Source organism: Gallus gallus, chromosome 15 (genome assembly GCF_016699485.2).
Source record: "Gallus gallus isolate bGalGal1 chromosome 15, bGalGal1.mat.broiler.GRCg7b, whole genome shotgun sequence".
Taxonomy (NCBI): Eukaryota; Metazoa; Chordata; class Aves; order Galliformes; family Phasianidae; genus Gallus; species Gallus gallus.
This window is the reverse complement of record NC_052546.1, coordinates 6,516,639-6,544,573: the sequence shown is the minus strand read 5'-3', so window position 1 is coordinate 6,544,573 and position 27,935 is coordinate 6,516,639. Positions and strand designations below refer to the sequence as shown.

The 27,935-nt window shown below is 47.8% G+C and overlaps 4 protein-coding genes across 5 annotated transcripts; 2 read left to right on the top strand and 2 right to left on the bottom strand.

Moving 5' to 3' along the window:
- Positions 1–1,128: 1,128 nt before the first annotated feature.
- On the top strand, positions 1,129–3,721 carry TMEM119 (transmembrane protein 119). The gene is made up of 2 exons (XM_415183.8): positions 1,129–1,191; positions 2,282–3,721. Exon 2 carries the CDS (start codon positions 2,286–2,288, stop codon positions 2,991–2,993), a length of 708 nt encoding a protein of 235 aa, XP_415183.1. The 5' UTR covers positions 1,129–1,191; positions 2,282–2,285; the 3' UTR covers positions 2,994–3,721.
- Positions 3,722–6,209: 2,488 nt separating this feature from the next.
- ISCU (iron-sulfur cluster assembly enzyme) lies at positions 6,210–8,375 on the bottom strand. Its single transcript, XM_003642182.6, has 5 exons — positions 8,286–8,375; positions 8,095–8,208; positions 7,782–7,892; positions 6,967–7,045; positions 6,210–6,754 (listed from the first exon to the last, which is right to left on the bottom strand). The coding sequence occupies exons 1-5, from the start codon at positions 8,364–8,366 to the stop codon at positions 6,663–6,665; spliced, it is 477 nt and encodes a 158-aa protein (XP_003642230.3). The 5' UTR covers positions 8,367–8,375; the 3' UTR covers positions 6,210–6,662.
- A 276-nt stretch (positions 8,376–8,651) lies between these two features.
- Positions 8,652–24,531, top strand: SART3 (squamous cell carcinoma antigen recognized by T-cells 3). Of its 2 annotated transcripts, XM_040648492.2 has the most exons (20): positions 8,652–8,846; positions 10,260–10,386; positions 10,875–10,979; positions 11,261–11,445; positions 12,337–12,442; positions 13,199–13,323; positions 13,524–13,679; positions 13,974–14,112; positions 14,469–14,576; positions 14,987–15,064; positions 15,150–15,208; positions 15,943–16,052; positions 16,375–16,487; positions 16,795–16,871; positions 17,286–17,457; positions 18,125–18,573; positions 18,801–18,953; positions 20,548–20,735; positions 21,332–21,508; positions 23,345–24,531. In XM_040648492.2, exons 1-20 carry the CDS (start codon positions 8,676–8,678, stop codon positions 23,346–23,348), a joined length of 2,802 nt encoding a protein of 933 aa, XP_040504426.1. In that variant the 5' UTR covers positions 8,652–8,675; the 3' UTR covers positions 23,349–24,531. The 2 variants fall into 2 exon arrangements, with proteins under 2 accessions (XP_040504426.1, XP_025011458.2); XM_025155690.3 differs by lacking the exon at positions 23,345–24,531 and having other exon boundaries at positions 21,332–22,715.
- On the bottom strand, positions 23,076–27,293 carry FICD (FIC domain containing). Its single transcript, XM_004945612.5, has 3 exons — positions 27,135–27,293; positions 26,524–26,865; positions 23,076–25,700 (listed from the first exon to the last, which is right to left on the bottom strand). Exons 1-3 carry the CDS (start codon positions 27,217–27,219, stop codon positions 24,625–24,627), a joined length of 1,503 nt encoding a protein of 500 aa, XP_004945669.1. The 5' UTR covers positions 27,220–27,293; the 3' UTR covers positions 23,076–24,624.
- Between the last annotated feature and the right edge of the window lie 642 nt (positions 27,294–27,935).

Here is a 27,935-nt window from a genome sequence, read left to right as displayed (position 1 = left end):
GGGACAGGGACAGGAATGGGGACACCCGCCCTCATCCCCCACCCGGCAGTCCCAAAGCGGTGGCTTCTTAGGGGGATTCTGGCAGGGTCCCCAGGGAGGCGGGATGCGAATAGCAAGGGGATGAGGTCACTGCTTGAGTTACTTCGGCTGCAATGGAGAGGATGAGGGGCCGAGAAGGGTGGGATGGGGTGATGCCCCCATTCTGGAGCTGTTTCTGCACCTCAAGGCCACACTGTGAGCCACCAAACATGTCAGGAAACCGAGCCCCGAACCATCCCTGTCCCTGTCTTGGTCCCCATCCCCATCTTACCCCTATGGATCTCAGGGTGACACCTCCCAGCTCTCCCTACCCCGGGGACATTGCTCTGCCATGGGATGATGGGAGCTATGTGGGAGTCTGGCCTCCAGGGAAAGGCCAAAGCTGAAAGGGGGTGGCAGAAGGGGCATCTTTGGGGTGCCTGGTGGCAGACAGGGTGGATGGGGTGTATGGGTGAATGGGTTGGAGGGGATGGATGGGGTGAATGAGGTGGATGGGATGAGTGGATGAATAGGATGGAAGAGACTGATGGGACTGATGGGGTGGATGGGATGGATAGGATGGATGGGGCAGATGAGCAGAGCCCCATGGGCAGTTTTGGTCCCCTTTGTCCCAGGGCAGATGCACAATCATGCTTTGCAGGACAGTGTGTCCTGAGCCCACATCATGGCAAGGCTTGGGTTTACAGGGATGGGATCCAGCCCCAGGTTGGGCTACAGCCAAAGGGAACCACGTGGGGGCAAAGCTCACATTTTGGGGCTGCACGTAGCCCTGAAGGAACCACGCTGTTACCTCCATCCCTTGCAACAACCCCCTCCTCACACCCCCTTTCCCCACTTGCACCCCAAAAAGGAGTGCGGGGATGGTCACCCCCTTCATTGAGCAGCCCCCGGCCCGGGGCCGCCCCACTGGGAGGGGGTCATGGTGGGCTGGGGGCCGCCTGTCCCTCTCCAGCCTCCCCCTGCTCCCTCCCCAACACAGCCCTAATGAGAACAAGCTGGTCCGCTGCGCTCACAGCCAGTGAGCTCAGGGCTGCGGCGGGTGGAGGAGGAGGAGGAGGAAAAGAAAGAGGAGGAGGAGGGAGCGGGACCAGGGCTTGGTGCGGACAGGCAGAGAAGCACAGGACAGACAGACAGACACGCGGTGCCAGTGAGGTGAGCCCCCTGAACCCCACATCTGCTGCATGGAGTCCGCTCTCCCCGAAGCTCCCGCTTTCTAATGCTTTGTTTTCTCTTTTCTGCTCAAACTCCAACTTTTGGGTGGCATGGTGGCTTTTGGGGTGGAGGATGGGGCTGCAGCTGTCTGTAGGCTTTGGAGGATGCTATGTCTGCGCAGCACCGAAGTCTCCAAATTCTTGAGCTGCAGAAAGCAGAGTTGGGTCTGCGTTGGCGTGGCAAAGTCAGGAATGGGGCCACATGGTGGGGATGGGGACAGTGGGATGGCAACGGTCGCCCATTTGGGTTTCATGTATTGACTGTGCAGCTGCTGGCTCCTTTTGCAAACAGAGTCACCTTCCTGGGACGTGGGAGCGCGCCCCAATCCTGAAACTGCATCCCCCAAACTCCCAGCAGGAATTGCAGGGCCACCTCCCACCCCGTGCACGCGCTGCTTTAATGCAAACCAGATTTCTGCAGCCGGAGAGAGCTGGAGCGCCAAGAGCTCCGGCTGGAGGCTGAGACTGGGGGAGAAAACCCCCAAGCTGGTTGGGATTTGGGGGTGTAAGGATGGGAGATGGGCCTGGGGGGATGTGCTGTGTCCGGTACCGGTTGAGCTCCTGCCAGCCTATTTATAGCTGAGCTCAGGCTGGGAACCGTTGGGAGCGCTCCGTGCCGGGACGAGCGTTGGGAAATGCTCCGCCTGTGTCAGAGTTTCCACTTGGAAACCTCAATTTTCAGGAATTTTCAGACCAGACGAAGGCAGCCTGCAGCTCTTGGCTCTCGCCCTGGTCACCTCGCCGCGCACGCAGCGTCCCCACGACTTGAGCAATCGCCTTGGGCTGCTTTCCATCTATTTTTACAGCGCCTCGTTGCAAAACAAACACAAACTTTGCTTATCCTCACCACCATTGCAGCGAGCAAACCAAAGCCAGTTTTTGCTTTTCTTGAAGAATTTTTGGCTGTGTGCGGCCGGGGGTCAATGCACTGCTTGGGTTGGGGTCAACGTGACGTGGTCTTTGCTTGGGGCAGGGTTTGGGTTTTTCCCCCAGCAAGTCCTAACGTTTTGCTGTCCCCCTGCTCTCTGCAGGGTGATGGCGGTGCAGCTGCCTGCGTGCCTTCTGTTGGTGTTTCTGGTGGCCCCGGTGCACTTGGCAGCCCCACGGCACGTGGCCGTGTTCCACGAGCCCAGTGGTGGCAGTGGGGATGGAGAGGAGGCCTCTGCTTTGCCCCCTGCCCAACCCGTGACTCCGGGGAGCGGCCCCACAGTAGGGGACACAGTGGGGACGGCCGTCACCAACAGCTCAGCTCCGGGCAATGTCTTGGATGGGTTGGTGGCTTTCTTCAAGGAGTACATGCTGCTGGTGGTGGTGGTGGGCTCGTTGGCCTTCGTCTTGCTCTTCATCATCTGCGCCGCCGTCATCGTGCGGCAGAAGCACAAGGCCTCCGCCTACTACCCATCCTCCTTCCCCAAAAAGAAGTACGTGGACCAACGGGACAAGACCGGAGGGCCTCGGGACTTCAGCGAGGTGCCGGAGAAGGCTCCAGACCCCGACGCTGAGGAGCCCCTGGACTGTGGCCGACAGCTGCAGGCTGACATCTTGGCCGCGGCCCAGAACCTCAAATCTCCCCATAAAGCGCCATTGGCCAACGGGGCCCAGGGAGAGCGTGAGGGCGGGGAGGAAGAAGGCAGCGAGCACCCCGTTGAGCCCCCTCCCCAGAATCAAGATGCTGAAGGAGTGGGGCCGGAGGCAACAAGCGCAGAGGGCAAGGAGACCCAAGACGGCTCTCCCAGCACCTAGTGCCAACCATGGACTCGGAGCCGGGCTCCTGGCAGCCCTGCTCACCGCCCACCCGAACGTGGAGGCTCGAGGGAGCCCCGATGAAGCCCCAGTCCCCCTCCTTCACCTCCCCCTGACCCCATGCAGCCATGAGAGGCCATTTTTGAGCCGCGCTTTGGGCTGTTGTGGTGCTCAGTGCAGCCAAACCCATCGCTTGTGCTCTCTCCATGGGTGCTTTCCTTGGATCCCCCCAGAAAACAAAGAGAAAAGCCCAGGCTGGGTCTCCCCACCCTCCTTGCACAGCTTTCTCGCAGATGTTATTTTTGCTCATTATCGCATCCTGGCCCCCACCCAGGCAACGGGGCATGGAGGAACCATGACCCATGACTTCATGACCTGCTGGTAGTTCAGACCTTCTGTGGTGGCATGGAGACATTGCAGACCCCTTGGATGGGGGAGGGGGATATGCTGCTCCCATCCCCCTTTTCCAGCACCCCCCCCCCCTGCAGTGCCTGGTGGAGGTTGGAGGTGTTTTGGACGTGTTTGGATGAGAAAAAGAAGGGAAAACCTTAGCTAACCTTAGCAGGAGGGAAGAGGATGCAGTGACGATGCCCCCATCCTTTTGTTTGTATGCCCTGAATGTCACAGACCCCTCGGAAAGCACAGTGAACGGAGCTCAGAGAGGAGCTGGAGTTTTGCCTTATTTTCTTAACCCCCTTTGCTATGAATAAAGACATCTACTACGCACATTTCTCCCTCTTGTGTGTGTTACTGGAGCTGTCAGGGTAGGCAAACCATGGGCTCAGTGCCATCCTTCCCTGGCAGTGCTTGGGGACATGAGGACGGGCAGGGGAGGCTCTGCACCGCAGCAGGCAGCGAAATATTTTGCTTGGAAAATAATAACAGCATCCTTCCCAAAGTTATGCTCCCTACAGCTGCGTGCTTGCTGCTAGTGACACCCTCAGAGCCAGGGGACGCAGTTATCACTTGCACAATCTGCATGCAATTCTCAGAAACCGTTATCTAGAGTCACACAGCAGCGCGAGCGGGGAGGGCACGGCGCTGCCTCGCCAGGGTGCACAGCTCTGGCCTGAGATCCTCTTTGGGGGAGACACACGCAGGTCTGTTCCCTGATCTCACGCTGGTTTGCTCGGAGAACTCAGCAACGTGCTTTGTCCTGCAGCAGGGTGTGCTGATGGAAGGCAAGAGCCTGCTGTACCCAGAAGGCAGCACATCCCTATATCCTCACGTATGGGAAATGTTGGGTCATGGGCTGAACCAGTGATGGAGCACCTGGTGAAGGGGTGTAGCCGGCCCTGGGAGCACAGGTGGAAGCAATTCACCTGTGTGACCCTGGATCCACCCCTCCTTAACCTCATTTAAGGGCTGTTAGCCACAAGGGAAGCATCTCTACTTGGAGATTGCCTCCCTTGCCATGCTAGATAAGCACTGATCCTTGGAAAGGGGGTAAGCAATTCTTTCTTTGTTACTGGATTGTGACCACTACCTTTCTTGGGTTTAAAGCAACTGTATCTGTTGTCACCTATCCTTACACCTCACATCCCTATGTGTCTGTATCTTCATATCTGTGTCCCCACATCCTTTTACCAATGTAACCCCATGCTTGTGTATCCCCATTATCCCAGCTGACAACATTTTGCAGGGAAACCAAAGGATTCCCCCAGACAGGGATGTGACAGCAACTCAATGAGACTCCCACCTCACTCCCCAGTGCTCTGTGGGACAGTGCAGAGGTCAGCAGAGCCCCACAAAAACCAGAGGGCAAGTGGGAAAGTGGCCATCCAGATGCCTTCCCAGCACAAAGTTGAGTGCTGGCTTTTATCTCCCTCCTGCTCTTTGCCCAGGGGGCTCTTGTGAGCACAATGAGCCCATTCTGCCCCAAAGTGCATGTGGGTGGCTGAAGTTTCCCATATATATATAAAATCTTTTTCAACTAGCAAACCACCCAGCTGCTCCCAGGGAGTGATGCACATTCCTTTTTACAGGAGGGGTAACACCAAGGGAGGGCCAGAGTCCAGCCTGCAGCTCAGCAGTGCATGGAGGAGTGGGCACAGGGTGGTGCTGAGCTGAGGGACCACTAAAGCTGTCTTGTGACAACCACAAACCACAGCAGCAAGAACATGGGCCCTGCTTGGCAGATTAGGACACTGAAAAAATAATTAGGTTGCAGACAGAAACCAGGAGGAGCCACTTATTTTTTTTCAAATGCATTGTTTTTAATGCAGCTGTGAAACATCATAGGTATGAAAACTGGAAAGGAAGATAGGGTGGGGTGTGGGGTGAGGATGTTAAAATCTGTAAGAGCAGGGAAAGCTTTCAAGTGTGTATTCTTTTGATTTGAAGATCTGTAGCAATGCTCCCTTGGACAACAGCCATCACTGTGAGGCACAGGGGAGCACAGTGGCCTGAAGAAGAGGGTAAGCCGTGCTGTGTGGCCATAAACTGCTTATATTTTGAAATGATGCTGTGCCCCATGCTCCCAGGAAGCCAGCTCATGTGGTGGGTGTGCAAATCCTCCACTTGGTGAGCATTACCCCTGCTCTCTCCACAACTCACCCCTCCAGCAAAGCAGTTTGAGCAGCTTTAGCTCTGCACAGAAAGATGCTCAGGGGAGCAATCTGCTAGGCTGTGTTTTTGAGTTTTCTTCCACAGCTGAAGAGAATCCAGCCCTAAAACTACTAAAGGCAACAGAGGCTGTCAGAAATAGCATCCAAAATCAGCTCCTGCAGCAGGTAAGGACCCCCTTTTGCCCCTGGCTTAGTAACAAGAACACTGGCTGCCAGCTCTGCTCTGGAGGGGATGGGGGAAGTTCAGAAGACACTCCCAGGGGGCACAGACTGACTCCTGCTCTACCAGGGAGATTCCCTTCAGTATTACATCCCAGTTGAGCTATTTGCATTCTGGGTTTGAATCCTCAGCATGTGTTTAATCTCTTTTAACAGTATTTGGCAAATTGAAGGGTTGAACGCTTTTAAAAGATGCTCCAAATTTAACTCTCCTGCTATTGGAGGATGTGAGCACAAACAAGACCTGTTAACACTGCTGGGTCTGTGCTTCCTGGCACCCAACCGCAGCTGCTGCTATTTGCTCATCTCCCACAGTCAGTGCCCTCTAGTGCCTGGTGAAGCATCCCAGGCTCCTCCCAGAGAGCAGCATGATGCAAGGGATAGACAGCATGTGAGAGGTCACAGATTGTGAAACCAAACTCAACACAGCTGCAGACAAACCAGCTGAAATTTATATACTGTGTCGATTTACAAAGTGACCTGCAGATCTTACATAAAGACCAAGGCAATGTTTCCCACCAAACTCTGCAAAACATTAGGAAAAACTATACATTTCCAGAAGAAAAAAGTGCAGCCCTTCCAATGCTGGAACAGCAGAATTCTTTCTCTTGAGAAGCTACTGGGGTGCCCTGCAGTGGAGCAGTCCTTCACTCTTAACATTTCAAAACCAGTCCTGACAGGACGCAGGCTGCTGAATTACCCAGGTTCCAGTCATTTAAGCACTACCAGGGTGGCTGTACACACATGAACAGTGACACATTGTGCGTTGAGTTGTGCGTATCTTACAGCTTCTCGAGTAGTGCACAGGATTCTATTAATAGCTAGAATAATTGCACTGCAAATTTAACTGGAATGAGGACAACCTCTACAGTCCATTTAGGAATTAGTTTGCCTTCTGCTCTGACTCTCCTTTCTTTGGATCCTGTTTCAACTTGTAGTCAGCCAAGGCAGCCTTGATTGCATCCTCAGCCAGCACTAGGGGGAAGGAAAAAAAAAGCACAAAACAATGTCATTTATAAGCACTTTAAGAACAGTGACAAGTCACTTAGAACAGAGGATGCAGCATAAGCAAAAGCCAGCAATACCCACCACTTTTTAGGTGGGTCAGCCCTAGCTGCTATGTGTGCAGAAGTTTTATTGGGAGAACACAAAAGCATCTCAAATAACATGTTTGATTCTTTACTTACTAGAGCAGTGCAGTTTGACTGGAGGAAGGCAAAGTTCTTTTGCAATGTCTGTGTTCTTGATTTTCAATGCTTCATCAACCTGAAATGCATGGGTAGGGTACAGTGATCAGTCACTTTGCATACACATGTACACATGATGTGTACACACACCACAAAGGCATTTGCTACAGGTGTGCTTCAAAGCTCTGGAACCAACTGACACTCTGAGAAGGCAGTAAAGGATGCTGATAGTGTTCTAGCATGAGAAAAGCCTTTCAACAATACCTGTTTTATTCTGCTCCTGCCAAGCAACAAATCTACTGTAGGGAACCTCCTTTAGCAGGGGAGTTGGACTAGATGATGCTCAGAGGTCCCTTTCAACCCCTATGACTCTGTGAAATACAAGGAATGTCTCAGACTATGCAGTGGTTGTTAAACCAAAGCACACTGCTGTCAGTGACCGACTGCAGGGTCTGTTATAGGTCTGTTTACCTTCCATTGTAATACAGAAGCATTCTGCTTGTCAAAATGCCAAAAACATGGAGATCAGTCATCAAAAGACACAGCGCTTTACAAGTGCTTTCAGAATCAGTGCTCGTTACCTATTTTTGATTGCTGTGTAGCACAAAAAGCTTCTTCACAGGTTACTGGAAGTTCCCAGAAAAGGCAAATACCGTTTCAGAAGTCAGGCCAGGAAGGATGAAACTGAATTGTGAGCTTCTATGTGTGCGTAACACCTGGAGTGCACCTCCCTAGACCCGTTTCCTTCCCTGATCCCAGCAGTAGATGTGAATATGTAACTGCTCCCCATGGTGCCCCTCAGGGCAAGCCCTTACCGTCTTCCCTTTCACCCACTCCGTCGCCAGTGAGCTGGAGGCGATGGCAGAGCCACAGCCAAAGGTTTTGAAGCGAGCATCAACGATGCGGCCGTTCTCATCCACTTCCACCTGTGGGGATGTCAGAGGGGTGCTCAGCTCCACAAAGCACAGACACCGCTCACACAGAGCCAGGGATAGGTGAGTGATTTTAGGGCCTGGGGAGGGACTCTGGGGTCCGAGGGGGTGTGACAGGAAAAAGCTATGTCACAGCCATAGGATGGGAGACAGCTGCGAGTTGGGGCCGTGCAACGGGACCCGGGGTTCCCCTCACCTGCAGCTTCATCACGTCGCCGCAGGCCGGGGCGCCCACCAGGCCCGTGCCCACGTTCTTTGCGTTGCGATCGAGAGAGCCCACGTTGCGCGGGTTCTCGTAGTGATCCACCACCTGCGAGAAGAACGCATCGCTAACAGTCCCCGACGGCCGCCATCGGCTCCCCGCAGCCCTCCCCGCCGCCCCCTCACCTTCTTGTGGTAGCCCACCCCCGCCGCCGCCCCCCGCCCGGGCCGCAGCAGCGCCGCCCCCGCCGCCCTCAGCGCCGCCATCTTGCGTCTGCCCGCACCTGGCAGCGGCGCGCACCACCAGCGCTCCCGAAGGACCCCTGGAGGCCAAGGCCCTGAGGTGTCCGCGGCGCCGCCTCCTCCGCAGCCGAGACTACAAGGGGCAGCGCGCGGAGCTGCTCGGCTCGTCGTGGCTGCGGGGAGCGGAGAAGTGCGGAGCATTGCGAGGAGGGTTTTTTGTCCTTCTTCTCGCTGCGCTAGGCTGGGGGGAGTGTGAGGTATTGGGACAGGCGCGCTGCGGCCAACCCCGGCGGCTGGCGGAGCGCGGCCGGCAGCGAGGCGAGCTGCAACAAGATGGCGGCGGCGGGAGCCGAGGCGGCGGCGGCGGAGGAGGAGAAGCGCATGGCAGAGGGCGACCCCGAGTCGGGGGGCGATTCGGAGGACGAGGGCGACTCGGATTCGTCGGGAGACGGCGAGGATGAGGAGAAGGAGAACGAGGCGGAGATCCAGCGGCTGGAGGAGCAGGTGGGGCCCGGCCGTGCCCTGCTTTGGTCACGAACCCCTGGAAACGCCTCCGGAGGTGATGCGGTCACCTTTGGGCGTCGGCAGAGCGAGCTGTCCCTTTTAATTCGCTTTTTATTCCTCGCTTGAGGGCGAGAGAGCCTTAGTGAGCAGCTCCTGCACGTTGAAAATAAACTCAGACGGTGGTCTCTTTCTTGATTTTGAAGGAATTAAATGGCGTTTGCTGAGGAGGGCTCTCTGGGTGTTCCTCAGTGCTATGTCTGTGTCCGGGGGCTGTCGGGCCTCGGGGCTGCGAGTTCGGTTATCTGCAGAACTTTAAAGCTTGGCTTGTATAAAAGGGACCTTATAGGGGGGGCTGCAGAGGTGGTCGGGGCCTGCAGCATCTCTCTGGTGAGCCCTGGAGCTGCCCTTCCTGCAGAAGGGAAGGCTGAGGGAGCAGTACTTGTCAGGGTGGGAGTCAGGAGGACAGGGCCACGCTCCTCTCAGCCGTGCCCAGTGACAGGACGAGGGGCTGTGGGCACAAACTGGAACCCAGGAAGTTCCATCTGAATGTGAGAAAGAACTTCTTCGCTGTGAGGTTGGCAGAGCCCTGACACGAGCTGCCCTGGGAGGTGGTGGAGTTTCTCTCTCTGGAGATGCTCAAAATCCACCGGGATGCTTTCTTGTGTGACCTGCTGTAGGAAGCCTGAGGTGGGGGGGTTGGACTGAGGGATCCTCAGAGGTCTTTTCTGATCCCTACAGTTCTGTGATTCTGTGTAACTGAGCAGGGAGGTGATTGTCCCTCTGTACCTGGCCCTGGTGAGGGCCAAACACCTCAAGTACTGTGTTCAGTTCTGGGCCACTCGCTACAAGAAAGGCATTGAGGCCCTGGAGCGTTTCCAGAGAAGGGCAGCAGACCTGTGAAGGGTCTGCAGTACAAGTTCTATGGGGAGAGGCTGAGGGAGCTGGGATTGCTTAGCCTGTAGCTGGGGATGCTCAGAGGAGACCTGCTGGCTCTCCACAGCTCCCTGAAAAGAGGGTGTAGCAGAGTGGGGGTTGGTCTCTTCTTCCAGGTAACAGCAATAGGATAAGAGGTGAAGGCCTTAAGTTGTGCCAGGGGAGGTTTCGGTTGGGTATTAGGAAAGATTGCTTCTCCAAAAGAGCAGTCAGGCATTGAGACGGGTTGCCCAGAGAGGTGGTGGGATCACCATTTCTGGAGGTGTTCAAGAACCGTAGAGATGTGACACTTGGAGATACGGTTAGTGGGTGTGGTGGGGTGAGCTGGGATCAGGTTTGATGGTCATACTGATCTTTTCCAGCCTTAGTGATGCTATGAACTGGTGAGGGGATTTGCGTGCCGCAAGACAAAGTGTGAAGTTCTGCTCTGCTAAATATTTTCTGACTTCTCATGCCTTTAAACACTTTATTTTTACAAAGCTTTCCATCAATGCTTTTGACTACAACTGCCATTTGGATCTGATAAAGCTGCTCCGCCAGGAGGGAGAGCTGGTGAAGCTCAGAAGAGCTCGGCAGAAGATGAGCGAACTCTTCCCACTTACTGAAGGTACAGAGCTGCTTCTCCTTGCAGCTGATACTGATGAAGCATCATCACTGTGAAATAAAATTATTTCAGTAGTGAAATACTGTCTTTGTGCCAGGTTTCAGCTATGTTGTTCCAGCCTAAAAGATCAGATTGAAGCTCTGAATGCAACTTAAAGCAGGCCTTTCTTTTTATTCATAGTTAACACTACAACAATGTAAATACTGCAGAGGCTGTTCTGGCTGTGGGCTTTTAGCCTTGGCAAGTGAAGGTTTCCTCTTAGGTATGTGGGAACTTGCAGTCTCTAAAGCCATTTACTGTTTCTTGTAAAATAGAGGGAAATGTGTGCCACTTGATGCCTCTTTGCTGACGCACACGCATTCACTGTGCAAGGTGCTGACAAATTGCTGCTCACAACTTCATCTCTCTTTAAATAGAAGGGATTTTTTTTTTTTTTTTTTTTTTTGCTTTTTTTTCCAAGCATTGGTGACTTATAAACTTCTTGGTTTCAGAAATTTGGCTGGATTGGTTGAAGGATGAGATAAAAATGGCTTCTGAAGTCTCAGAGCGAGAGAAAGTTTATGAGCTGTTTGAGAGAGCCGTGAAAGACTACATCTGTAAGTTTTTAATATGTGTTGATATGTGCTATAAAATTTGCTACCTTCAGGTTATCATTTTTTTTTTTGAGGAAAGTTTTTTTTATTACGTTGCAATGCAGAAATTGAATCAAAAATATTAGAATGCAGTGGGTTTTTTTTCTGAAGAATGGGAGTTAAAAACCATTTAAAGGTCTATTACAATGAATAGCAAAGAAAATTACTATGTCTTTGATAAGTATTTGAGATGCCTTTTTATTTTTGAGGGCATTAGCTCACCCGTCTCTCACAACTTTGTTTAGGTCCTGAAATTTGGCTGGAATATGCCCAGTATTCAATCGGTGGCATTGGTCAGGAAGGAGGAATTGAGAAAGTTCGCTCAATATTTGAGAGAGCATTGACAGCAGTTGGGCTGCATGTGACAAAAGGAACAGCTCTGTGGGAAGCATACCGTGAGTTTGAGAATGCCATCCTGGAGACAGCACAGGTAAGGCCGGTCTGGTGGGCTGCTGTCAGTAAGAAGTTGTGGTGGAGCTTCTGAAGTCACCTTATGCTGCTCCACTATCAGTCTCCTTGGAGAAAAGAGGCTGTGGTGTCATTTAGTTGTTTCTTTTCAGCTGTAGAAACTGACTGCTTGGTTTAGGAAAAATGTTCTGTGTGTTTACTTGGTGTAAGAGTGGAGGTATGTTAAAATATATTCATAAAATCTCATACCCAGTAGCAGAACTTCTCTGCTTCTTTAGCTTGAACTAACGAGAATAAGTAGCTTCATTATTAAGCATTATTATTCTTTCCAGTGAATACTTTTGCCCATAATCAATCATGTTTGCATTTCTAGGGCTGCCTTGCACCTCAGAGTTGAATTTATTCACTGTTTCACCCTTTTTGAAACTTTGCGAGATGACCAGAATGTGAATATTTCTATTTCCTTGTAGCTTGCTACATAAGATGTGGAAGTTGATCAGTAATGAAATGCCCAAACAGAAGAGTAATGGCAGAATACTCTTCTGCTTGTAAACAGAAAAGAATCTGGAGTTTTAAATCATCTCTGCGAGCACCAGGGATTTATTGAAAACCTATCTGTGGGTTTGTGAATTGGCACGAGCACACACAGTTTGTTGTTCTCCAGGTTATCATTTCCCACTGTGTCTGCTTTCACTGGGGAATGCTTTGTACTTTCATCAGCTTCTGACTCTAGCAGTTTCCAAGTTTTAGCTTTCGCAGCAGCCATGTGAAATGCAAGCTGGCCACGTATGTTCTTCAAGGATCATGTAGTAGTCGTTTGGAGCCCAGATCCCCAGCCCATAAACAATACCCCCCCATGTCCATCAGCTCAGGCTTGAGGAGGCTGATTAAATTTCAGTCCTTTTGTTTGCAGCCAGCTCCTGGCAGCGTTCCGTCGCCTGAGCAGCAGCAGATGCTCTGCAGCCAGCTTGAGAGGATCCACACACTGTTCAGGCGCCAGCTGGGGATCCCGCTGTTAGGTGAGAGCCTGTGTGCTTGGGGAGTTGGCATGGATAAACTGTATTATGGCAAAGTAGGCATTAATTGTGATTATTCTTTTGGTAGAGCCACGCAAATTGCAGCTGTGGTATTTGAGTATTCATGAATCAATTAGGTTTGCCTGTCTTTGGGGCCCCCGGAATGATGCACATATCCTGTTTGTTCAGAAATATTCCTAGTCACTGCAACTTGGTTTATCTGTTTCCATGGTGCATAGTTTGAGGTCATTTAGGCTGTTTAGAGTACAAATAGCACAAAGCATGACCCTTAGGAGCTAGGAATTCAGCTGAGAAGCTCACTGTAAGAGTGTTGGCTGATCGGTAAATGCTGACAGCTGGATTGATAGTCCTACTCTATCAGTTTCATACTTGAAACGCATCAAGTCCCTTTTCTTGCTTCTTTATCTGCATACAGAAGAAAGGTGATGTAGGTCTTAAAATTCTTTATTTGCCCATTGAAGGAATCTAGGTTGGTTTCTTCTTTAAAACCCTGGGAAAATCTTGCAACTTTGGTTTTGTAAAGTAAAAGCTAATGATTTTGAACAACTTGTCCTAAGTTTCTGTTCACATTACACCTATAAGCTGAAAGTGTCTGAACCCTTTAATCATCTTGTAGTCTGACAGTTAAGGAATAAAACTATAAACAGAAACATGAACATGTTAGAATCAAGCAAAGGTTGAATTCTGATTATTTAGCCTGAGTACATTAGTGATGGGATTTTGTGTCTGTTTTACCAGATATGGAGGCTTCATATGCTGAATATGAGGAATGGTCTGAAGATCCAATACCAGAAACAACAATAAAGAACTACAAAAAAGCTCTACAGCAATTGGAGAAGTGTAAACCATACGAAGAGGCACTGGTAATGTTGTTACTTATACGTTCCTTTAAAACTAAGAATTAAATCAAAAGCTGGAGTGTAGTTCCCAGCGCTAAAACTGATGGAGCTGTTGATATTTAGAGGCCAAGTTCAGGTTTGAAATGCTATGCAGGACCTACTGAGTCAGTTGAGCTGTTTGAATCATGCTTTGTTTAGAAGATTCTTATTTTTATGTCCTATAGCTGGGTGCTGAAACACCGAAGCTAGCAGAATACCAAGCTTACATTGATTTTGAAATGAAAGCTGGTGATCCAGCTCGCATTCAGTTAATCTACGAGAGAGCTTTGGCTGAGAACTGCCTTGTACCAGACCTGTGGGCACGCTACAATCAGTATTTGGTAAGGAAGGAAAAAAAAAAAGCTTGAGGTTTTATTTTCCATGTGGGTTTTTGTTTATGTCTTCCCCAGACTTAACGTGGCACAGAGTTATTGTTTGTTCTGCTCCTCCTTTCTGTTTTGAGGGCGTTCACTGAGTTCTTATGTGTATAGAATCTAAAATACCAATCCTGTCTTTAGATTTTTCAAATATAAAATATATATATTCTTAAGGTGTTAGCTTTTTAAGCTGATATTTATCTCGGGTGGGTTTTTTGGCTAATAGGAGCTTAAAACTTTGATGTGTGATTATTTCAGGACCGGCAGCTGAAAGTGAAAGAATTGGTTTTGTCTGCTCATGACCGTGCTGTCAGGAACTGTCCCTGGACGGTTGGGCTCTGGATTCAGTACCTTTTGGCAATGGAGAGGCATGGAGTTGATCATTGCATTATTTCTGGTAAGGAAAGATGATCTCAGCAGAATTTCTTTGCAGTGCAGAACTGCTTGCTGTGTTCTAAATGATGTGTGACCTGTAGAATTTGTTGCAACCCTTCCACAGCAGTCTTAAAACTGATGAAATTTACTGTAGTGTGCTTCTAAGGCACAGCTGTGTTGGTTGAGCAGCTTCACTTCTGAGCAAGTGCTTCACTTCAGCTTTGCTTGAACACTGCTGAATTAAACTGGGTTTACATTGAATTTCTCAACTAATTCACTGTATGCAGAACTTCCTGTATTTTCTTTGTCTTATACTTGGAAATACAATGGAAAAGGAAATGCATGATTGTGTGGGTTTTTTTGCTCCATTTCTTTCAGACATGTTTGAAAAGGCTCTGAATGCAGGCTTTATTCAGGCAACAGACTACGTAGAAATCTGGCAGGCATATCTGGATTACCTAAGAAGAAGGGTGGATTTTACACAAGGTATATACACTGTGTTTGAATATACATTTGTTTACTGCCACTGTTTCAGATGCACAGAACTTCTCTTAAAAACTAACAGAAAAACACAAGTTTTGTATCTCTCACAAAAGCTACCCCCAGTTATTGTCTATAAAATATGGACTATTTTAGAGCAGCTCCTTGCTGAAAGAATAGATTGTGCTGTCACAGAAATGCCCTGATTTATATTTTAGCTTCTTGATGGGCTTTGTTGTTTGTGTTAACTTTTATTGCTGGCTTTTTTTTCGTTTGCTTACAGTGAGTTTTACTGAAGCAGTGAGTTCTGTTTTATTTCCTGCCAAAATAAAGTCATCCATGGGTGTTAGCAAAGAGGCTTTAGGGGGTGAGAAATGAGAATGTAATATTAAGGCATTTCTTCCTCTTCTCTAAAGACTCAAGTAAAGAACTGGAAGAGCTGCGATCTGCATTTGCACGTGCTGTGGAGTATTTGAAACAAGAAGTAGAAGAGCGTAAGTTAAACCATCCAATCTATCGCCTGCTTTGTTCAGGATACTTTTCTCAAGAGCCATTCACAAAGAGTATTTTTCTTCCCAGGCTTCAGTGAGAGTGGAGATCCATCCTGTACCATCATGCAGAACTGGGCAAGGGTTGAGGTGATGCTTTTATCTGTTCTATTTTAATTGCTAGACCAGAGGGAATTTCTCTTTAAGCATTCCAGATGTTGCAGGCGATCTTGTGCTTTGTCATTTTGTCTCTGTAACTTAGTGAGCAAGTCTTTCTTCTTCCATTCCTGCGCATGACATAGCCTCAGGTTTGAGGCAGGACGTCCCAGAGAGGACAGCAGTATGTTAGAGAAAGTCACCAGGGCTTTTAGAAAGTCTGTACTGCTGTGACTGCACTGCAGTACAGACATGCAGGTACCTTGGTCAGCAGGCTAGCCATGGTGACTTGGAGCTGAGTACTTAACTCTGAAAATTGCCTTGAATTTACCCTAATTCAGTGCTGCCTACACAAGGTAGTTTCAAACTAGTACTGGTATCAATGTGCTGTATTAGGTACAATCATGAATAAAGACAGAAGGAAAAGTTCAGAAACAATTACCTCCAATGCTTTATAGTGACCAAAATGAAGCTGTATGTGGGATCCAGAAACTGAGACTGATATAGCAGGTGGGCACAGGAGGTGTTACTCAGTGATAGGATGAGTGTTAGGTGTTTACTTCTATTTGCTGGGTTTGTGTGCTTAGTGTTAGGTGGGTTGAGTTTTTATATTTATGGGGTTTGGGGGTTCTTTGGCAGGTGGGGAGATGATGGGGATGGCAGGGAGGGATGTGGTGTTGAACAAGTAATCCTAAACTGTACTGAATGTGTTGAGGACTGCTTTTCAGGCCCGCTTATGTAACAACATGCAGAAGGCCAGAGAGCTCTGGGACAACATTATGACTAAAGGGAATGCCAAATATGCTAACATGTGGCTGGAATATTATAACCTGGAAAGGTGAGAGCTTGGCTGAAGGGAATTATCTGTGTGTGTATGTGTGTGTGTGTGTGTGTGTGTAACCTTCTCTTAGTTTGCTCATCTGTTCAAGATAAGTCTGGTGTGCTCAGCACAGGTATACTTCATAAGGGTTTATGATATGCTTCTGAGGCTATCAGAGAAGGTCTGTGGAGTATACTTTAGAAACATTGCAGCAACAAAGCATAGTGTGAGCTAGCTGGGGGTGGAGGGGAAGGATCTACATAGAGCATGGTGAACAGTTCTGCTTTGCAGTCACCATGTAGAGGATTGGCTCCTTACTGCTGTGTTTTCTATGCTGCAGAGCTCATGGTGACACCCAGCACTGCAGGAAGGCCTTGCATCGGGCAGTGCAATGCACAAGTGACTATCCAGAGCATGTCTGCGAGGTGCTGCTCACACTGGAAAGGATAGAAGGTAACAAACTGCACATCATTTCATTTTACAGTGTTGTCAGTGTACAGTGACAGTGAACTTCTTTCCCTTATATGGACCGATTGAGAGCCAGCTGAAATTGGTTGGATTTTTCCATGCATTTCTGATGCGTTGTATGATAAATGGGAGGTTTCTGCTCTGCTTAGATGTTGTTTTCTTTTAAGGCTATTTGTTTATATTTAGAACTGTCATGTATAATGGCAGAACTCAGGGATTCTTATTTTTCTAGAGTTGTGTTTCCAATTTATGGGAAGGCTAAATAAAAAGCTTTTTTTTTTTAATCTTTTAGGAACATTGGAAGACTGGGATGCAGCTGTTCAAAAAACAGAGAACAGATTAGCTCGTGTTAATGAACAGAGAGCAAAGGTCAGAATTCTGAACTACGTAAGCAGTTGATTGGAAATACCTACTGATCAACCATGAATGTCAGATTTCTAACGTTGGTTCATGTAGATAAGCCCAAACTGTCTCAAAGCTTCAAAACTATTGAGTTTCATTTTAAAATGGGATTAACTTCTTCTTGGTATTTTTTTTTTCTGTCTTTCACCTTTTGGCACTTGGATGAATACAAGAATAACATGAGCACTCCAGGAAACCTGTAAGAGCAGACAACTGAGATGTGCTTTCAGTGATGATCCTATTAGTTTGTGTAATGTAGCTTAGGAGAAAACCTTCCAAGTTGAGTGAGGGAGGGGGAAAAAAAAAACAAACAGAAAAAAATAGGATGTGAGAATGTTCTGCAATCTGCAATCACCTAAAAAAAATCTTGCATGTTCTTAGGCTGCTGAGAAAGAAGCTGCTCTGGCAAGGCAGGAGGAGGAGAAAGCTGAGCAACGAAAGCAATCTCGAGCGGAAAAGAAAGCTTCCAAAAAGGCTAAAAAAAATAGGATTGGAGAAAAGCGCAAAGCAGACGATGATGATGAGGGTGAATGGGGACAAGAAGAGGAAGAAGGTAAAAAAAATGAGTGTCAGTCTTTTGGTAACAGGCGTTATACCACGTGTCTGCCTGCAGTTAAAGGCAGATGGGGAGGTTCCATCACTGCCCTTAGAGCTGCTGTCTTTTCAGGGGCTCTTTTACCAAGGAAATCTTCATTGTGTCATGAAGTGAAAGCAAGACTTAAGTGTTTTTTGGCCAGAAGTGAATGTTTAAAAAAACTATTATGAATTTTAAAAGATTTTTCTTATTTCAGATAAATACTATGTTGATTTTTAATGATTCACCTTGTCAGATGATGCAGTCATCAATCTAAATTGGGTTGCTCGGTTGTGTAGCACTCTCTCAAAAGATGATAACAAGATTTTATCTTATTTAATTTCTTTTAATAAAGATCCTCTTAGACAAAGAGAACATGAGTCAGTAGTTGTAACTGAGGGAAAAATAGAAAAAACATCATTGGTGTTTCTATTTGAGTCCTTGCTGTCTTGGTCAAGTAATCAGCTATTAGTAAGAACCAGAGGGAGGTTTCTATTTTGTCTGTGGGATCTGTCATTGTGTTCTTGATTTCATTCATATTTGCTATTTCCAGATTCAACATTGGTAATGGAGGACAAACTAATTTGAGTGGGAAGTGAAATGGTGTAACTTTTCTATTAAGGCTTTCAATTCCATTCATCTGCAGAGCAACCCAGCAAGAGACACAAGGGAGATGGTGATGGTTTGCTTCTTGAAGAAGAAATGGAGTTAGAAACTGGACTGTTTGGAAGAAGTGGACCTGAGAAACCAGATCATCCCACAAACCAGAAGGAAAAGCCATCCACCAGCCGAAAAGACGTCCCAAAAGTTCTGCATGACAGCAGTAAAGATAACATTACCGTCTTTGTCAGCAACCTTTCCTACAATATGACAGATCCTGAAGTGAAACTGAAAGAGCTCTTTGAGAGCTGTGGGGAGGTATCACAAGTCCGTCCAGTATTCAGCAACAAGGGGACTTTCCGAGGCTACTGCTATGTAGAGTTCAAGGATGAGAAGTCTGCTCTCCAGGCTCTTGGCATGGATCGTAAAGTTGTGGAGGGGAGACCCATGTTTGTTTCTCCTTGTGTTGACAAGAACAAGAATCCAGACTTTAAGGTAAACTTTAATTCTTTCAGTGGAATAAGGAATAAATTGAACAGTGGGACCCAGCTTCGTAAGTGAGCATCACTGTCAATCTGCGAAGGTGCTGCTCATGGCTTAATGGGTTGTTGTTATTTTTAATCACAGAAACACAACCTCAAATGCTTGGGTATGTTATAATAGGTTGAAATTCCCTTTGTTTCTAACTGATTTGAGAACTAACAGCCTTTTAATTTCTTCAGGTGTTCAGGTATAGTACCACGCTGGAGAAGCACAAACTGTTTATATCTGGTTTGCCATTTTCCTGCACTAAGGAAGAGCTGGAAGATATATGTAAAGCCCATGGGAATGTGAAAGACATTAGACTGGTCACCAACCGAGCTGGAAAACCCAAGGTAGGCATCGTTAATGCACTCTTAATTTCAACGAAATCCTTCAAAAAGAAACTCTTCATAAGATATGAATACAAAAAATAGGTCTTATAGCTTAATGCAAATGTCTTGAACAATTATTGTTGTCAACCTTTGTACAACCCAGTGTGCTTTTATGCCAACAGATAAGAAAAAGAGGACAATGAGAATTTTTTTCTGAAATACTTATTCAATTGCTTTAGAAAAGTGTGTGATGTAAATGGGGAGGAGGGAAGGTTATCTACAGCATTTTCAGTTTAGTATAAAAGAGGCGTTAGTAAGCCTGCAAAGAATGTTTGTTTCTGAAGTAACTGGATAGAGTTCATTTGTTATAGCTGATTCCCTTCCTCCTCTATCTTCAGTTTCTTGATGTTATTGTTCAGAGCACCTGCTGCAATAATAGATTTGCCAGTGAGAAATGAGACACCTTTCTGACACGTGTTATTTGCATGCTGGAATAAATGGGTGTTTGTTAACTAAGAACTAAACCAGTGGCTGTCCTGCCAGAATTCCACCTGAAAGCTCTGCCCTGTCTGGATGTCAGGCACTTCCAACAGGTGCCATTCTGGTAGTGATGTGTACATATTTTAAATTGGATTTTTAACTTCTGTTAATATTTGAAGGACAATTCCTGCTGGCACTTACCTTCTAAGAGTTCTCTTTTGATATCCCAAGCCTTGTGTAGTCCATGTTCTCTGCTGTGAGAGCTGTGATTTTACTTAAACCACAAATAAGTACACTAGAATTGAATGCTGTATGAATCCTGGTGTATTTCCAGTCCTGTGAAGCTGGATAATCCAAAAACACTGCATAAGGGTTTGAGTGGAACTTAAGAATAGCAGTAAGAGAACTGGGAGGTGATGCCTCCCAGCTGTAGTGCACTCCCTGGTAGCAGCCTGGCACAGCAGATGCCAAGGGGGGGCCTTTTCCTTTGCCCTGCTGGAAACAAGGCACCATTACTCAAGGTGTACCAGCAGCAGGTGGTTAGCAGCTGTTACCTTGTGAAAGCAACACAGATTCCTTTCCTGCATAGAAGGCTTTTGTCCTCAGTCTCTGTTCTGGAGGCAGCGATTCCAGTCTCTTAAAAGCAGTGCCTTTGTGGTGGTGTTGCTGCTTGGAGTGGGTTTTACTCTCCTTGAAACTAAGGTGGGCCTACATTAGTGGGCTTGCTTCTGTAGATGCAAACTGTAGTGTAGAAGCACAGAATCTCACAGAAGAGATTTTGAGGTTCTTTCTGTTCTATCTGCATGGATTTATGTGTTTTCACCCCCTGTGAATCCAAATCTATCCTGAATATATGTGTAATGCATATCTAGAAGTGAAGCCTTGTTGCTGAGGCAGTACTTTGTTACATTTTATTGGGATCTTGTTTTTAAATACCTTTTCTACAAATCATACATGAAGAAAGAATGCAGGTTATAGATTTGCATAGGTAAGAACTCCTCTTCAGTTAGTCTTAGAGAATACTGGGATTTGCAGTCATGTTTAGTTCCACTTTCTATATGGTGTTTTCCATTCCAGCTGTCACGCAGAGGAGGAAGCACCAAAACTAACGTGGGTTACCTCTTTCCTTATTTAGGGCCTGGCCTATGTGGAATATGAAAACGAAGCCCAGGCCTCACAGGCTGTGCTGAAAATGGATGGCCTGACAATTAAGGAGCACGTCATCAAGGTGGCAATCAGTAACCCACCTCTCCGAAAGCTGCCAGACAAGGCCGAGGCAGGCAGAGCCTCCCAGTTTGCAGTACCACGGCAGATTTATGGAGCGTGAGTGCTGGCAAGGGAGGCAGCTTGGCGGTGCTTAGGAAGCAAACATTGGGTTTCTTTGTAGGCAGAAACGTAGGAGTTCCCTCTAGAATGCGAGGGAACGTCTAAAAGGTACTAAATAATAATAATAATGATTGATTGATGAGGAAAAGTAGATTTTTCTTCTTTACATTAGCAATAGAAATAGGTCTGTGGTGACCAAGAGTATACGTTGGACATCCTGTGGTCTGATGTCCGTACCTGAGCCCTTTTAACTTCCACAGCCTCTTGTTCCAAAGAGCTGACTGTTCACAATGAGCTCTGAGGCTGCTCTTGCTGCTTGCAATTGCTATTGCACTGCCTATGCCCTGTAGATAAAACACACAGAGCTTCAGTTTCAGGGAACTGCTGGGCAGTTTTTTCTGTCAGGACTTAGGAATGCTGCTTCAAAGGGCGTCCACTGAAAGCTTTGCACTGCTTACTACTGAAACAAATGGCAAGAATAATATTTAAGGGGTGTTCCTTGTAGCAAACAAAGAGCTTTCTGTTTCCTTAGGCTAAAACAGTATGTTCAGAGAGCATTAGGATGTTTTTAAGTGCCATTTTCTGCTTTCCAGGCGAGGGAAGGGAAGGACACAGCTTTCTATGATGCCTCGAGCATTGCAACGTCAGAGTAATCCTGTGGCTAAGGCTGAGAATGGGATGGTCCAGAATTCACCAGCAACTTCATCTGAACGTACTGAGGAGCCTAAAAAGATGTCCAACGCTGATTTTGCCAAGATGCTACTGAACAAGTGAGCAAATAGTCAGCAATCAGCTGAGCTGGTAAAATGTGAAATGCCTTTATGGAAGCCATGTTGTGTCCTTATGCTAGCAAGGAGAGAACGCCAGTCACAATCACATGTAAATACTGTTCTGGACTACTGCATTCTTTAAGATCAGTGTAGGATGGAACAAATCCATTTTCCTCTGTTTTTTAAGAGCAAAGAGTTATACTACGTTCTGGTAAAATGGCGTTATGTGATTCCTCATATTGAGGGTAATGAGGGGGGAAACATTTCCTGTACAGGTTGGATGCCACACCGTTTTCTGAATACTTTACAGATATTTCTCTTTCATTAACGAATGAGATGCAATGTGAAGGCCTAGCCATAACCTGGTCGAGATCCACTGGTCAGAAGCTCAGATTGTGATTGCAGTCATTCTCTCTGACAGACCCATTTTACACCGAAACATGTTCACACATCGATCTCCTTCCATTAAGAGTTAGGTGGCAAATGCTAGTAACTTCACCACAATGGCCTATTTTAGTATTGGGAGAGTTTCTATACATTTCTGTGTATATGTATATACACAAATATACATATATATGTATTCAGTTAACGTTCTGTTCAAGTTGACCCATTTTTTATATTGTGTATTTGTAAAAGACATTCAGATTATTTTTAAGTGTCATGAGATAATACTTAGACCTGGTATTTTTTCCCCATGAAAGCTGTACATGCTCTTGCTGAGGACCATTTTTTGTTAGTTTTTTTGCTAGCTAGTTCATCTGTCTTTTGCAGGTGGTTTCTGTATGGTTTTGTACAAATGTGAAGTGCACGCTGAAGTTTCACAGTTTATTAAACTCAAGTTCTCAAAGGTTTTCTATAAATACTGTTGCTTTTGTTGAAATGTGGGTGTTGGAATTGCACTTATCCTATGGCAGCTAGTTAATACTGATGTACCTCACCTCTCAGGTGCGCTGAGATACAGTGTCACTTGCATACCTTTAAGTAGTTCATTCCATTTAGTATGAGTATCTTGAAACCACTTCAGTAATCACCTCAGACTTGAAAATAACCTGGTACATGATCTTGGGTAGAAATATTACTGCTTATCTAAAAATGCTGCTAACTGGAAGTCAGCACGTGTGGGGTTTGAATGTGAGGGGGAGAGCAGCACCGAGTTCACTTGTACAACATAAGCACTGCTGCAAATAAACACTATTTTCAGTGCTTACTTTCTGTGCTCGTTTGACTTGGCTTTACTTTGTTTGCTTTGTAGGTTTGTTGCTGTGTAAAATAGTTGTGTGGGTAACAGAGCAAGGGCTTGAATCCTCTTGTGGAGCTTGTTTGTAGTACATTGTGCATCTGCTTCTGTGCTACAGGCTTGGGCTGATCGCTCAGTATGAAGCAGCGACATGAGATCTCAATCTGCTTTGTGGCATATAATAATAATCTAATACGGAGCTTTAATTTGGGGGGCTGGTATATCCAGATGCTTACCTCACCCTGATGTCAGGCAGGAGTGATTACTGGAGTTTCCTTGGGTTGCTAACATCGGACTTGCTGTAATAACTTGCTACTCCAGGAACTGAGCTGAGAGCAGTTCTGATTTTACTGCAGACTTAATATTAAAATACTTTATTAATCTGTTACTAAAATGAACTTTTTTTTTCCAGAGCTCTGAAGTGCAGAATACTTTTATACTCACATTGCACTACAAAAATAAGCATGCTTTGTAAAAATAGAACACTTGTTCAGTTTCTTTGTCAGCAGTAATCAATACATGAGGAGAGGCTGGTGCTACAGTGTATAGGTAACTTGCTGTCTATTTGCTGTATGAAATGTATCCTAACTACCTTGCAGGTAAGAGAGCTAGAGGGGAGAAAACCAGGCCTGGGACAATACAGGAATCCACTCCTTCCGTGTCTTCTGAACTTGAAGGTGTTGGCATCTGTAAGACCTGGAATTTGCAATTATACAACTGGCAGGTGGGGCGTAGGGAGCAACTCCTCTCAATGTTAAACTGCAAATGCTTTTACCTTAAAAGCTCTTTCAATTGGACGGCCGTTCCAGGTGCTATGCAAACTGAGACTGCAATAAGGAGAGGCCTTGGGTGGTTCTTTATATATTTATCACAGGAATAGCATGACCTGGTAGTTAGTAAACCTATTATGAAAAGTTCTCTTGTGTAGATGAAGGAAACTTAAGTTTTTGGCAAACTCACTATATGAATTCTTACCAGAACAGCCCACCAGATAAAGGCAATCTTGTGGTTATGTGGAACGGCCTTTTCTGCCTGCAGCTTTACAGAAACAAGCAGTTTTCAGACCCTGAACAGAAACCTGCAGGCAGCTGCAGTTTCCCAGGGGACCTGCCTGCTGGGGGGGATCTAAAGTAGAGCCTGAGAACGAAATTGTCCTGGCGAAGACGCAGCAAGAACACCTTGCCATTCCGTGAAGCAAGTCAGAGAGCATTTCTTGTCTTGTTCCAGTCACAGGGGCTGTAATCATAAACCAAACAATCCCCATTTGTTTCACATACCTTACCCTAGGAAAGGCAACTGAAAGTAAATATGCAAAGTGCTACAGAAAGCAGAAACGGGAGGGGAGAAATACCACTGCCACCCTGCAGCTAGACTTCTTCCTCATCTTTTCAGGCTGAATGTGTCATAGTGAAGGAGAAAGCCAGCTTGATGCAGCTGGGAGCATGCTGTTACTGCAAAGGCTTTGGGTTCTGAACAAGAGTGAAGGGGTAGTATGAGAGCAACAACTGTTAAGGCTTTGTCCCACCTAGCAGCTCCATTATAAGGTAAGATAAAGCTGCTGACTGATGGAAGCAGCTTCACAATGCTTAATTTTATGGAGAAATGAAATGATTTCTACTTCAGTTTGTTCAGCCCCTCTGATGTTTTTCCCCACCTCTTACCGTAGCACAGGCAAGTTACAGCACACAGTCAACATCAACAGTTTAGCTTGGCATAATGTATATAAATAAATTATATTAATTTAATCAAATGTAAGAGACTTTAAATAAATGAAATGCTAGAGTAACACCTCCTGTCAAGTCACTTTCCAGCAGAAATACTGAGCAGCGTGGCTTCCTGTTCACCCATGTATTCCCTGCCTTCTCAACGCCCACAACCTTCAGGTCTTGACAGGGATAGTTTGTTTGCATCCAGCACTGCTGCCATCAGCTTCAGGTAAGCCCACGGAGTACTCCGTGGTGGCAATGAGCAACATGTCCAGTGTTGTCTCAGTACACTTAGCTATAAAGCGTATGAAAGGCCTCACATCGCCCTCGTTGGCCACTTCTAAGACATGGTAATACTCTGCCCGTTGCTCCTTGCGGATGGTGATGGGTGGGTAACCTGCCTGCATCAGGATGAGGTTCATTAGCAGACGTGAGGTCCTCCCATTGCCATCTATAAAAGGATGAACGTAAACCAACTTGTAGTGGGCTAACGCAGCAAATTCCACAGGGTGCAAACTCATGGCATCTTCAGAGTTAAGCCACTGCACAAATTCCTGCATCTGTTTCCCAACGTCCTGGGGGTGAGGGGGTATGTGATGCCCTACAAACACCTGCGTAGTCCTGAACCGCCCCGCCTCCACGGGGTCAGCATAGCCCAGCACTCTCCGGTGTATCTCCAGGATGTCAGTGATGGTAACAGAGCCTATTCGGGATACCAGCGTGGTATTGACGTATTTCAAAGCTGCATGCATGCCAATCACCTCATTCTGCTCCACTAAACTTTTTCCAGGAACAGCGTATCTGGTCTCGATGATGTGTCGAATTTCTGACAGCGTCAGAGTGTTCCCTTCAATAGCAACCGTGTGGTAGATGTGGTGATAGTAGGACTCCTCCATCACTCGGCGCAGGGCGGAATTGCCTTTGGGGATCGCCATCACTTTTTTAACCTTGCTGTCAATAATGCTAAAATACCTCTGATCGATTTCTTCAACTAAAGGCAACGTCCGGTCCCGATTGATCAAAGCCTTCTCGTTGCAGGGAGAAAGGGTTAGTGCTTTGGAGTACAAATAGTCTGCTTGAAGAATGTCTTTTTCCTCTTCAGAAAAAATGCCAAATTCATTCAGGGCATCCACGTAATCAGGGTCCATTTTGAGGGCATACACAAAGAGTTTGTGTGCTTTTTCTCGCTTTCCTTGGCGCTTCATTTCCAGGGCTTGGTTCAGAGCTGCTTTGGCTTCTAACTTCACTTCTGAAACGCACCAATAAGAGCAGTTAGATCACAGGACTCTACCGACAGCTCCTGGAGGCTTATCACCATTATCTGATATGAAATTAAATAAGGTTTGTCTGTAAGAACTGCAGCAGAGAACTTGTACTCCTGCCACAAGAACAAGGGCTTTGGGCCATGCTCACAGGCTGAGCATTCAGCAGCAGAGCTGCTCCTGGCAGGAACCAGGGCCAGGCAGGGCCTGCAAGCAGTGAGGCACAGGTGCAGGTTTCTGATCCTAGCAGAGCTTGCTTTGGCTACCAGACTGCTGTATGTGGGAGGACAGAGCTGTGAGTATGTTCTGTTGGCTGTAATGCCAGTTCCCTTGCTGAGTGCAGACTCCACAGCTGCTAATAGCACAGGTTTTTCATCTTCCCAGCAATAATAGCTGTCATGTGAACAATGATACCCTGCTGGAATCATAATGATGCCTCTGAACGTTTTCCAATTGAATGTCCTGTCCACTAAAGCCAGTGACTGCAGCCTGTTGTTGCCAGTGTTCCAGTTACCTCATCACAGCTCACCACTGCACAAAGCACCTGGAAAAGCTGCGATGACACGGCACTGCAGAAACACCTGCACAGCACCCAGCCATGGAATGCAGCCTGGCTGCTGCCTGGCGATGGCAAGGGTGACCTCCTGCTAATTTACAGCTCAGAGTGAGGTAGTTAGAGTTCACTGCCATTGGAGATACAAGGAGATGCTCAGGATCCCCCAGACACAGGGGGTTAGAATCACGGCATCACTCAGGACCTCTCAGATCACAGAGTCCAACTGTCAATGCAGCAGTGGGGCACACACTCACCTGGGGAGGCCTTGCCCTTCAGCACCAACAGCTCCAGCCCCTGCGAGGTGACACTCAGCCCGGTGCTCTGCCCTGTGTACCTGGTGACGCCCGTATAGCCGGTGCCCAGCTTACTCCTCAGGAAGGAGAGCCCCCTGAGCATCGCGTGGCATTTCTCCTCCACGGCAGGCAGCGGCAGCAGCAGCAGCAGGAGGGAGCCCAGCAGCAGCACGAGCACGGCTGCCCACCTGACGCGGACCCACAGGGCTACCCATTTCAGCTCGGGCTCCGTCGCCATAGATATGAGATTCATCCTGCTTCCAGCGCGGATGCGAGGGACATCTCCCTTTGTACTGCCTCTGCCTGCAAACAGGAACAGCTGAAGCCAGAACCCACAGCGCAGGTACCTTCCCTCCCCCTCACGTCCCCGGACCTTTGGCCTCCCCGCAGGCCCCATCTCCCATTAGTCCCAGTCCTCAGCCTCCCCTCAGGCCCCATCTCCCCAGGCCTCAACTTGCCCTCAGGCCTCACCCCCACGAAGCCTTAGCCTCTCCCAAGCCCCATCGCCCCGCAGTCCCAGGCCCTTACTTTTCCCTCAGGCCCTATTTCCCCTCCCGCAGCCCCCTGCCCACCTTGGCCGCCTCCCTCAGCCTCCTGTTGCCGGCTCCATCCAGGTTGCCCCGCCTCCTCGCGTCCCCGCCCTCCACGCTCTGCCATTGGATGAGCCTCGCCGCTTCTCGCTTCTTATTGGTGCTCACGGCCGTTCCTTCTCCACCGCGTTCCGCCCACTTCCTGTGTACCGCTTCCGGCGGCGTCTTCCGGGTAGCGCCACGCCTACAGGACGGGAGAGGCTCGTGGAGGGTGACGATTGGATAGAAATCACGTCAATCTTAAGAGAGCTGCCCAATGAGAAGCGGGAATTGGACAATGGGGCGGGACACGTGCTATTTAAGAACTGCGTGGCCGGCTCTAGCGTTGCTAGGCAACGGCTGCGGACTGGCTGCATTGGGGCCTCCATTGCCCTCTTCTGGCTTTGGTCTGCGGCAGTGCTTGCTTTCGTCAGGCTCTGGGTGTCCCTCTGAAGCTCCTCGTGCTTTGGGGAGGGTGCTGGGGCTTTGGGGCCGGGGGAGGGAATGGGGGATGCCTGCTGCCTGCTTGCTTCGGCCTACCGTGGGGCAGGGCAGTGTGGGAGGGCAAGCAAATCAGAGCAGGAGGTGCTGCTGTGCTACACGCAGGTTGCCACAGGCAGGCTGCCTTTCCTCTCGGTGCTCTTTGAAGTGCTCGTTGTTTTTCACCAGGACTGACAGGAGCAGCTTGGTGATTTTGTTTCAGCCAGCATTCCTGCAAAGAGACCGACAGCAGCTCAGCTCTGAGACCCTCAGCAGCAAATGGAGCCCGGGGCGATTCCTGCAGCACAACTGCCATGTCCTCCA

What these genes read in the sequence shown, in the direction of transcription:
- FICD (XM_004945612.5), bottom strand. Translation starts at nt 27,219, where the DNA reads ATGGCAGAGCGTGGAGGGCGGGGACGCGAGGAGGCGGGGCAACCTGGA. An exon ending in GGCTGAGGGAGGCGGCCAAG is followed by an intron (nt 26,866 to 27,134) that starts GTGGGCAGGGGG and finishes TCCTGTTTGCAG; the next exon opens with GCAGAGGCAGTACAAAGGGA. An exon ending in GAAGGGCAAGGCCTCCCCAG is followed by an intron (nt 25,701 to 26,523) that starts GTGAGTGTGTGC and finishes GGTGCGTTTCAG; the next exon opens with AAGTGAAGTTAGAAGCCAAA.
- SART3 (XM_040648492.2), top strand. Translation starts at nt 8,676, where the DNA reads ATGGCGGCGGCGGGAGCCGAGGCGGCGGCGGCGGAGGAGGAGAAGCGC. An exon ending in AGAACTGGGCAAGGGTTGAG is followed by an intron (nt 15,209 to 15,942) that starts GTGATGCTTTTA and finishes ACTGCTTTTCAG; the next exon opens with GCCCGCTTATGTAACAACAT. An exon ending in GGGACAAGAAGAGGAAGAAG is followed by an intron (nt 17,458 to 18,124) that starts GTAAAAAAAATG and finishes ATTCATCTGCAG; the next exon opens with AGCAACCCAGCAAGAGACAC.
- TMEM119 (XM_415183.8), top strand. Translation starts at nt 2,286, where the DNA reads ATGGCGGTGCAGCTGCCTGCGTGCCTTCTGTTGGTGTTTCTGGTGGCC.
- ISCU (XM_003642182.6), bottom strand. Translation starts at nt 8,366, where the DNA reads ATGGCGGCGCTGAGGGCGGCGGGGGCGGCGCTGCTGCGGCCCGGGCGG. An exon ending in AGTGGGTGAAAGGGAAGACG is followed by an intron (nt 7,046 to 7,781) that starts GTAAGGGCTTGC and finishes CATGCATTTCAG; the next exon opens with GTTGATGAAGCATTGAAAAT. An exon ending in AGTCAAACTGCACTGCTCTA is followed by an intron (nt 6,755 to 6,966) that starts GTAAGTAAAGAA and finishes CCTTCCCCCTAG; the next exon opens with TGCTGGCTGAGGATGCAATC.